The following is a 10,835-nucleotide window of genomic DNA, read 5'->3' as shown; positions in this document are numbered from 1 at the left end:
GGTATTTTTTTTTTAAAAATAAATCTTTTTTAAAGTATTATTTTAAAAAAAAAAGTAAATCTTTTTTAAAATATTAATTTTCCGGCGAGAAATGTTTCCGGCGGAATTTCCGCCGGAATTTTTTTTTAAAAAAAAATTAATTCCTTGTTAAGTTAATCAAGATTTTTTTTAAAAACGGGTGACGATTTTCCGACGGCCAAAATCCGCCGGAAACGGGGAAAAGCCGCCGGAAAAGCCGCCGGAAAAACAATCACCGGCGCCTTTTTTCCGGTGGCCAAATCCGCCGGAAATTCCTTTTTCCGGACGGATTTGGCCGCCGGAAATAATGGGTTTTTTGGTAGTGTAGTGAATTAAATGAACTAAACAAAGAATATTAGCATTACATATATATATATATATATATATATATATACACACGGGGTAAGAAAACGAATCAAAGACATACTCAATAAGAAAATCCGTTCGTCCGTACACATACCAAAACATACAACAATAACGATTCCAATGATCAATTTATGAGAATCTAATTTTATCAACGATGTCATATGCAAACACGTTCCAAAACATTAGTCATAGCATACATAATCACCCCTCGCAAGAGTTACATATAAATCAATCATAACAAATGTATCAACGTATCATATATTCACAATACATCAAACATAATGCATAGGACTAGCAGGGACCCACAATCATCATCCGACTATGCTCAAGCTCCTATGCATAACCTAATGGAATACCAAAGACTAGCAGGGACCCGCCTTCATCTCCCAGGTATGCCCGAGTCCCGTATTCAAGCCCCTCCGAACCATTGGACGATAAGTACAACAAACGAATGTCTCACCGGCTCCCCCCTTCAACTGGGCTGTTGACATCCACCGTTTCTTCCAGCATACCACACAAAGTAGTACCCGTACTCCCGGAATAACAAAGAAACAAAACCAACGGAATTCGGATCCGAAACCGACCGACCGACCGACAGTGTAGAGGATTCTCAATTTGGAGACCAATGCACATGATTGACCAAAGACAAAACCAACCAGCTTAGAGGACATCCAAATCATGTAAACATATGAGATATAGATATAATACAATATAACTTAAATAAACATTTAATTCACCGAGCTTTTACTGTTACCAAACGAAAGCTATAATGGAGCTTATGTCCCAACCTCGTGTTTGCACACTAAGATACCTTCCAGAAGCACCTAACAAGCTCCAAATATCCCCTCGAGTATGTACATTAAGTTTCATGAGCATGGGATGCATATAACTCAATTTAGCCCCATGACTAGTTAACTTTCATACTTCAATTTTCCTATTACAGTAATGTGTTCTAGCCCTGTTTTACCCCACTTAACCTCAAAATCACTCAATGACTTCTTAATATGAATTAAACTAGACTCAATTATCTTTACAATATAACTGATATCGTATCTACAGGATTTTTCTTTGATTTTATACAAATTTTGCAACACAGCAGGTATAGGCTGTCAGAATTCAGTTTGACAGCACTGTGCAAAGTGCATTTTTTTACCCATCTTAAAGCTGTAATTAGATTATGACATCTGTATATAAAATAGACTAAGAAGCCATACCTTTCAAATGCCACTGGACTCACCCTTATACGATATTTCTATGATTTTATACAATTTTTTTCTAAAACAGGATAAAACATTGACCACCTAATACAAAAAAAATTCGTAACTTTTCGCTCGGACCTCCGTTTTCGCTGGAAATGGTTTCCTATAGGAGTGACATCGATGGAAATCATTCTATTCATAAAGATGAAAGGAGAGAAAACACCTAAATGAACATCTGACCTTCACCGGTAGTATACACATGAACATAGGATATAGCAAATACTCAGTTGCAAACAGAAAAACTTATCAGGCCGATCAATAGGAAAGGACAGACTTGTTCTACGGTATTCCCAGAAGAAACTACTTATAAGAGCATATACTTCAACTGTAGCATACAGAAGTGCCCATTGACAATGGACGGCATGCAAGTAGTTTATTCAAATCGCACCTTGAATAAATTTAGCAGAGTTTGGTTCTTCGTCAAGGCTGAATAACTTAATGAAGTAATCATCGTCACTCACATCGTCCTGGTTTCCCTGATGTGCAGCAAGCTTTTTCTCATACTTCTTACGAATGTCTAGTACAGTTTGATTATTACTTTCTGCTTTATCTGTTTCCTCAAAGTCAGTTGTTACATTTCTGCTACTGCTACTGCTACTACTACCACCGAATTTTTCTGCCAATTCTTCCTCGAATTCTATTGTCCTTGGCAATGCCTGCACATGATTCCAGAAGACAGAAAGGTCCAGAGTCAGGTGTCATGAAGAAATTAAGTGCTGAACTGTCAAGCGCCACATATATTTAGCCATCACGGGTAATAAATATAGACCATAACAAGGAATATGTAGAGAGTACTACAATGAATTACCACAACCACTTTGGTTAGAAAGCAACGGGAAGAACCAACTTTTTATCTGAAACTAAATGGGTACACTTAAAATGAGAAAGCATCATAAATTACAAGTTGAATGAAATCTATGACTAGGGAAAACTAAATGGGTCCTAAAATCAAGGAATTCTGCCAATGAGCCCCACAAGTCTGGTACAACAATTTATCTAGAAAAAATAACATGAACAATGATTTTATCCATATGATGCCATGAGTTTTTGTATAATGCGATAAGTGAGTTATTTGATTATTTGATATGATAAAGGGGTGTTGTCTTATTATTTTGATGTGACAAAAGAGGATAGTTTTGACAAAACGTTGTTTCATTTGTTATTTATACAAATATGGGTTTGTAAAAGTGTTTTGGTGATTTTTCATCCTGTAATAGCAAACAAAAGGATTTCTCACTAGACCTCAAGGTCTAACCCTCATTTGTATTTCAAAATGTGCATTACAGTATGATGATAAGGGGAAAGGGAAATTATGAAGATTATATGATTGCTTTTTAGGATGATGTGATATCTTAGGTACTTGAATACTTGTTATGTATACAAGTTTTGTACTGAGATTTTGTGGAAAAATTTGGTAGCTACTTTTGTAGTGTAGCTTTTGTAGATATTGGGAGCAAATGTGTAAAATTGTATTTCTTGATATATGAAATACATGGTTATATGCAAATATGATTTTGGGTATTACAAATACATATACATATATATAACTGAACCATAGGCAAAACTAGAACAGAACATAACAGAACTGAACCATAGGCAAAACTAGATAAGACATGATTCCATCAGGTGCTCGGTATATAACAGGTCCCTATACATGACTTGTATTTACTAACTAGAGGAACAGAAGATAATATAAGATAGAAATGTGTCATGTTGAGTGTCTAAAGCATTTCGATGCCAACTAAGTATATATGTAGCTGTAAGTAKCGAAACTTGGAAAAAGGAAGAATGAAAAAGACTTGCTTAAGATGTTAATAAAGATCAACGTAACGACCTCTTGGGAGTATTGATGAGATAGTGCATAGCAGCAGCATGGTTCATAAAAATAGACTGAATGATCAAATTTTCATATTAGTACCTATCTCATCAAATCATTCTTTAGTATGAAGATAGTAGACTGGAGAAAGTAACAATCTACACTTCAACTCACAAAATCAAGATACTAGGAATGGTTTCCAATACCTGTGCTTCGATATTTCCTACTTCTTCCAACCAACCACTGACCTCCATTGGAACCATAAGGCAATTGCTTTTGTTATGGTTTATGTGGTCTTCAACACCAAGCCTTGTAGCTTTCAAGTCTCTCATTCTTGTACCCATATCCCTCACATACTTTTTGTAGGAAATCAAGTAACCGAGGTGTTTCTTAACGGGAACCATGAGAGACTCAACCAGAGGACTAACAATGGCAGTAACAATCTCCATTGCTCGATATTCTTACTTGTGCAAGCACCTACAGAGAAGCAAACAAAAGGGAAGTTTATGCAATATGAAGAAATGTATTAACATAAGAAGAGGGATTACATATTTGACAGTTTCTGGAGATGGCAATGGAAGAAGAAAGCTTTCATTTACCTGAAACATTTCAGGATGGTTCTGCTGCTGCTTGTGATCTTCTCTGTCAACAATTCTGAAGAATAAGACTAAGAAAAGATGAGAGATTATAATTGAAAGGATGGTTGGTGAGTTGACTCAGGACATGCTTTTTCTTTTGATCTTATTCAAATAAAAAAATGATAAAAAGTTAATGCAATTCGATGAGTAGTCTCCATGACCCACGTGATTTCATTACCAAACAAATATCACTAATCTTGATTGCTTCAATTCCTTTATATCAATATAAAATAACAAAAACAAAGTTCAATGTTTCTTGAACCCCATAAAAGGTTGTGTTTTTTAATAGCATGCAGTTTGATCCCTATTAGAGTTTTTTTCAGGAACCTGTTTGATTGGTGATTTGCAAATCCCTTGGAGATGGTTGTCATTTCAATCCAAATCCCATATTAGTTCCATCTCTGGAACGAAGCTCGATCTGCCTTAAATCAGTTTTCCCACTCTGGAATGAAGCCATCTGTTTATTGTAAGAAGTTACAAACATGCTCTACAAATCAGAGATGGGGGTTCTTTTTTTCTTGCTAATTTTTACTGGTTTTGGGTGTTAAGATGATGCAACCCATCCAGAGTCTATAAGAAGAGAGATTGGTTTGTGGGTTTGTTTTCATGTGAAGAAGAAGCTCCACTGAATCATTGATGCATCTGCCATCTGGTCTTGATGATCCTCCTTTCTCATCTTGAAAATTTTCATCTCAAACCAAAGTCTGGTACTGTAGCAAATAATAACTTTCCTTAATGGATAAAATCGTCTATATGGATTAATCTGTCTGTATATGTTGAGAATGTTTTTGTTTGGAATGAGCGTGTTTTTAATTGGGAATGGCAGGTTTAGAAAAAAAATTAAAAACTTGACTCTCTACATAAAGCTTTTCCTAAAATGTTACTGAATAAGCCGCTTTTCCTAAAAGGTTACTGAATAAGCCGCTTTTCATTAAGCCATCACTAAGCAATCATGTATAACTAATTGAATAAGCTATGAGTCATATTAAGCTTATTAAGTTGCTAACAAACAAACTCTTAAATGAAAAACAACCGAACAACCCCTAGTTAAGCTAGAGCTGTAACACCGTGGTTATAAAACGTCCAAATAACCCATAATCACCAAAACATTGATTTTAAACCTCCAAAACATACGGGATACAAACTTTAGTTTTAAAACCGCCAAAAATGTTCAAACGGTTTGACCCAATAAAGTCAAACACAACCAAAATTATTAATTACTTACAAACCGAATGAACCTAAACCATCCGAGACATAATATAACTACCCGGAATGATTAAAATATATATATATATATATATATATATGCCAAAATATTACAAAAAAAGAACATCACAAATCATGTACCAGAAACTAGATCAAGTTTTTCAACCGAATCAACTATTTCATCGGATCCTTTCCCTCGTCTAATTCTTTTCCTGAAAAAGAAATATATTGGAGAATTCAGATTAAGCACACGGCTTAGTGAATTAAATGAACTAAACAAAGAATATTAGCATTACATACGCACACACACACACACACACATATATATATATATACATATACATACACGGTAAGGAAACGAACCAAAGACATACTCAATAAGAAAATCCGTTTGTCCGTACACATACCAAAAAACATACCATAATAAATCAACAATAACGATTCCAATGATCAATTTATGAGAATCTAATCTTATCAACGATGTCATACCTTAAACACGTTCCAAAACATTAGTCATAGCATACATAATCACCCCTCGCAAGAGTTTCATAGAAATTAATCATAACAAATGTATCAACGTATCATATATTCACAATACATCAAACATAATGCATAGGACTAGCAGGGATCCACAATCATCATCTGGGTATGCCCAAGCTCCTATGCATAACCAAATAGAATACCAAAGACTAGCAGGGACCCGCCTTCATCTCCCGGGTATGCCCGAGTCCCGTATTCATGCCCCTCCGAACCATTGGACAATTAGTACACCACACGAATGTCTCACCGGCTCCCCCTCTTCAACCGGGCTGTTGACATCCACCGTTTCTACCGGCGTACCACACAAAGTAGTACCCGTACTCCCGGAATAATAAAGAAACCAAAGAAACAAAACCAACGGAATTCGGATCCGAAACCGATCGACAGTATAGAGGAATCTCAATCTGAAGACCAACGCACATGATTGACCAAAGACAAAACCAACCAGCTTAGAGGACATCCAAATCATGTAAACATACGAGATATACATATATACACATAATACTATATAACTTGAATAAACAGTTAACTCGCCGAGCTTTTACCGTTACCAATCTCATGTTTGCACACTAAGATACCTTCCAGAAGCACCAAACAAGCTTCAAATATCCACTGGATATGTACATTAAGTTTCATGAGCATTGGATGCATATAACTCAATTTAGCCCCATGACTAGTTAACTTTCATACTTCAATTTTCCTATTACAGCACTGTGTTCTAGCCCTGTTTTACCACACATAACCTCAAAATCACTCAATGACTTCTAAATGTGAATTAAACTAGACTCAGTTATATTTACAATGGAACTGATGTCGTATCTACAGGATTTTTCTTTGATTTTATACAAATTTTGCAACACAGCAGGTATAGGCTGTCAGAATTCATTTTGACAGCACCGTGCAAAGTGCATTTTTTACCCATCTTAAAGTTGTAATTAGATTATGTCATATCTATATAAAATACACTAAGAAGCCATACCTTTGAAAGGCCACTGGACTCACCCCTTGTACGATTTTTCTATGATTTTATACAATTTTTTCTAAAACAGGATAAAACATTGACCACCTAATACAAAGAAACTCATAACTTTTCGCACGGACCTTCGATTTCGATGAGGTTTTCGCCTACGCGTTCGTAACTAGATAAATTATAAATTCCAAAAAAAGAATCCAAAAAAAACCTCCCAATAAAAGCAGTTTTACATATTTGTAGATGTTATGCTTTCCTTTACAATTTTGTCGTTTTTTATTTTGAGCCCGGAATCCCGTAAAAAAATTACGACACCTCCAGCAACTCCTAATAGGTCCAAAACTTAGTTCCAAAGTCTAAAATCCCATCAAACACCTCCCGTTTGAGTGTTGTGCACGTACTTTACCGAAAAAGCAACGTAATTTGTAAAACTTGCATAAAATGCAATCTACGCGACTTTTTTGACTTCCGCCACTTTTAACACTTCATATTAACTTATTCATAGGTGTTCCAACCTTTAGATCACCATTTAGATCATCCGTTGAAGTTTTGGGCAGATTTTTCCCATTTACGCACTCTAGTTACCTACCTGATTTCCATTTAGGCAATGCACTTTGTATTTTGAACCCTCACATCGTCTAATTATGCCATTTGTGAGGTGTTAGAACCAAACTTATCTCCTACATCCCATTCTAACTATGGGTTCTACTTATAGCTCACTAGTACACTAGGGCATTTTAGCAAATTCTCTTTTTACATAATTAGTACATAAAGCATGTTTTAACATATAATACATATTTAGAATCACTAGTTAAGCATATTTAAGAGGGTAGATGTTACAAGAGCCATAAGCAAAAAATAGCAATGGGTAACCTTAGGGGCTGTTTGGCAAATACTGAATGATTGAGTGCAGAATGATTAAGTGATCATAATGATTTAGTTTATATGAAAATGGTTGTTTAGGAACTGTTCTGGATCAACAGTTTGAATGACATAAAATTATCATTTTACCCCAGTCTTGTGTTTAATGAAAATTAACGTCAACAAACATTCTGATGGAAATTTCTAGATGAAAAATAAAAAATAATTAATGGTCCAAGCCAATGCATGATATCATGTCAATCTAAACAAGCAAAACAATTGTTTGTTCAAGTTTTGGCATAACAAAACATCACATGAAACGCAAGTTCAAACCCAATATGTTGTGTACAACATCTAACTTGAAACATTTAACACTAATTGATTTGCAATCTCATTACGCAAATTAGCCATGTACTCATTGTCTTGGGGATCCCAAGGCGTTGCATCTATCTCTTCTTCCTCGCCTCCGTCAATTTGTTCTTCTGCTTCATTGATGAACATGAGGTTACTGTCGTAGTCCATGAATAATTGATTTTGCATATTGCATCTTCTTATAAAGTTATAGATTGCAAAACAAGCAACTGCAATGTTTCTTCGTATTCGAAAAGGATAAGGGGCCACGTGTTTCAAAATCGGAAATCTTTCTTTCAATACACTAAAAGCACGTTCGATAACATTTCTGAGTTGTGCGTGGGCATGATTGGATCTTTCTTCCTTGGTCAACGCACGTCGATGTAGAGCTTGGTGAGGAAGTTGTAGAAAGACTGATTGCTTTAAACCCCTTGGACCCTAGAAATTATATTATGCTATCAAGCATATACGCTAAGGCTGGTCGTTGGAAAGATTTTTCAAAAGTTCGAGCTTTAATGAAGGAGAAAGGTCTTATAAGAACTGCCGACTGCAACTACATTGAACATGGACACATGATTCATCGTTTTCTTTTGAATGATCAAGCACACCTTGAGAGTGAAAGTATATATGCTAAGGTAGATGAAGTTATCAAGAAAATTCAAAAGGCTAGATATGTACCTAATTCGGAGTTCGTTCTACATGATGTAGAGGAAGAAGTTAAAGAAAGTTTGGTGAGCAAACACAGTGAAAAACTGGCAATTGCATTCGGTCTTTTGGTCTGTAATGACAGCAAGCCTCTGACAATCGCAAAGAACCTGAGGATCTGCGGAGATTGCCACAACATGGCAAAGTTTGTATCGTTTGTTGAAAAGCATAAGATCATAATTCGCGATACAAGGAGGTTTCATCATTTCGCTGATGGGTTATGCTCTTGTGGAGATTACTGGTAATCTTCAGTTTTCTTCTGGGGGAGAGGCAATGGATGCATGGAGGTACCTGCACCTAGAGTGGACATGTAAAGATAATATGTTGTAATCTTGAAAAGGAAAGCAGCATACTTGTACCTAACACTTGCCACAAATGATTGAAACAACACCATATATTGTTAGCACACAGTAGTGCTGCATTAGAATTCTGCCCCAAAAAGAGGTGCTGGTTAGTAGTGAAGTAGAGCAAAGGGCTGAAATAGCTCCCAATGTGCAGAAATTATGTATGGTGATTATTGTTTCAATTTCTCAACTGATACAACCACCTGGTCAGGAGATACTGAGGATTATAAATATACAAATTCATATACAGTAATTGTAACATCCCCATTCCATAGGAAAGTAGATCGCTTCGAAACGTAACGGAGCCGATATATAAAACCTCCAAAATATAGTCTCCAATACAAAAAAAAAATCTTCGAGTAACGAAATTAAATATATCTCAAACAAAAAAATAAACATCTCCAAACAAACCACTTCAAGCACCTTCCAGTAATTCAAGGTAAATCCAAATACAACCTTAAAAGAAATGCTAGTATAATAGCCAAAGAAATAAATCCAATAAATGAATAACATAACACAAAACCTCTCAAAACCTTTGAAATTGAGATCCTGGTCTACTCTCCGTCATAAGACTTAGCCGCCCCCTTGATTACCTGCCGTGAGCAACAAAACAGAACACGAAAGTATATGAAGGGACAAATCTTGGTAAAATCAACAAATAACATAATCATACGAAAGTATATGAAAGGACAAATCGAGCTCGAAAAACGCATACACTTGCATGTCAACCAACAGGACAAGTGTCAGACATATGGCCACACAGGCTGTACGTTGGACTGCAGATCCACACGTACTAGATGTGAGATGTGGACTTGGACACTACACCGACATCCACCCTAGAAACGAATCACATGTGCTATGGTTGATCCATACGCCTCCAAAAACTAATATCCATCACACCAAATAGCTCTAACAAGAGCACAAAATAGGAGACGTCGTGGACCGGTCACACTGCCACAGTTAGTTTCATGCCACCGGTGCCACAATGACATGCCTATGGTACCCTCATAGGTGGTTAGTAGCTCGACTTACCCGGAGTTATCTTGTCACAACGAATGTGATGTCATATAGTCTCTATTAAGAGTAAGAGCAAAACTTATTGACATCGAATGAATGCTCAACATAAGTAATGTAAAAAAACGTTGAATGAACAAGTAGTTGTAACAATTAAGCACATCTACCAACACATGCACACTTAGAGGTAAAAAAAACACACTAAAATGTTACCGAACAATTAAACGTGATCTTTTGGAGAAAACACATATTTGTAGTAACTCGAATAACTCAAATAGCATGATTAGGACAAGTCGTCCTTGCCATATATATATATATATATATATCAATAACGTAGAACAAATACGAGTGAACTGAATATATGGTAACTACAATTTGGAATTGTCATAAGTTAAACGAGAGCTTTAGGGTTTGCAAAAAATATGTAAAAGAATCAAATAAACGAAAAGGGTTAGGAATCCATACCTTAGACTCCACGAAGCCTAAAAATCACCGAGCCTACTCCCTTATATCCAATCTATATACTACAAAAAGCTCCGGTTAAACTAATCACATAATTGATTTACTATAACGCCATAATATTAGTTATTTTAAACTCCACTTTTCAAGACTTTGCTCTATAAACGATCACTTTGCTAGGCTTTGATCAAATAATGTATATATGGATTCCGCCTCTAAACGGCCCAAAAATCCATCATATATATATATATATATATATATATATATATATATATATATATATATATA

The 10,835-nt window shown here is 35.7% G+C and overlaps 2 protein-coding genes across 2 annotated transcripts in view; both read right to left on the bottom strand.

Moving 5' to 3' along the window:
* Positions 1–4,166, bottom strand: part of LOC112501775 — a 56,453-nt gene extending 52,287 nt beyond the window's left edge. Inside the window, exon 1 of the mRNA XM_025105491.1 lies at positions 4,059–4,166. The gene's annotated coding sequence lies outside the window, so the exon portion shown is untranslated. The remainder of the gene's footprint in view (positions 1–4,058) is intronic.
* On the bottom strand, positions 1,923–3,974 carry LOC112501783. Its single transcript, XM_025105503.1, has 2 exons — positions 3,666–3,974; positions 1,923–2,299 (listed from the first exon to the last, which is right to left on the bottom strand). Exons 1-2 carry the CDS (start codon positions 3,906–3,908, stop codon positions 2,021–2,023), a joined length of 522 nt encoding a protein of 173 aa, XP_024961271.1. The 5' UTR covers positions 3,909–3,974; the 3' UTR covers positions 1,923–2,020.
* Positions 4,167–10,835: the final 6,669 nt, after the last annotated feature.

The sequence above is a fragment of the Cynara cardunculus genome, unplaced genomic scaffold (genome assembly GCF_001531365.2).
Source record: "Cynara cardunculus var. scolymus isolate 2C unplaced genomic scaffold, CcrdV1 Un_Scaffold_555, whole genome shotgun sequence".
NCBI classification, from domain to species: domain Eukaryota; kingdom Viridiplantae; phylum Streptophyta; class Magnoliopsida; order Asterales; family Asteraceae; genus Cynara; species Cynara cardunculus.
The sequence above is the reverse complement of the archived record's forward strand: the minus strand, read 5'-3'. Positions and strand labels throughout refer to the sequence as shown.

Excerpts from the sequence above, each read along its gene's own strand:
- LOC112501783 (XM_025105503.1), bottom strand. The coding sequence starts at position 3,908 with ATGGAGATTGTTACTGCCATTGTTAGTCCTCTGGTTGAGTCTCTCATG. Across the intron at positions 2,300-3,665 it reads TAGGAAATATCGAAGCACAG|GCATTGCCAAGGACAATAGA; the intron begins GTATTGGAAACC and ends AATCATGTGCAG.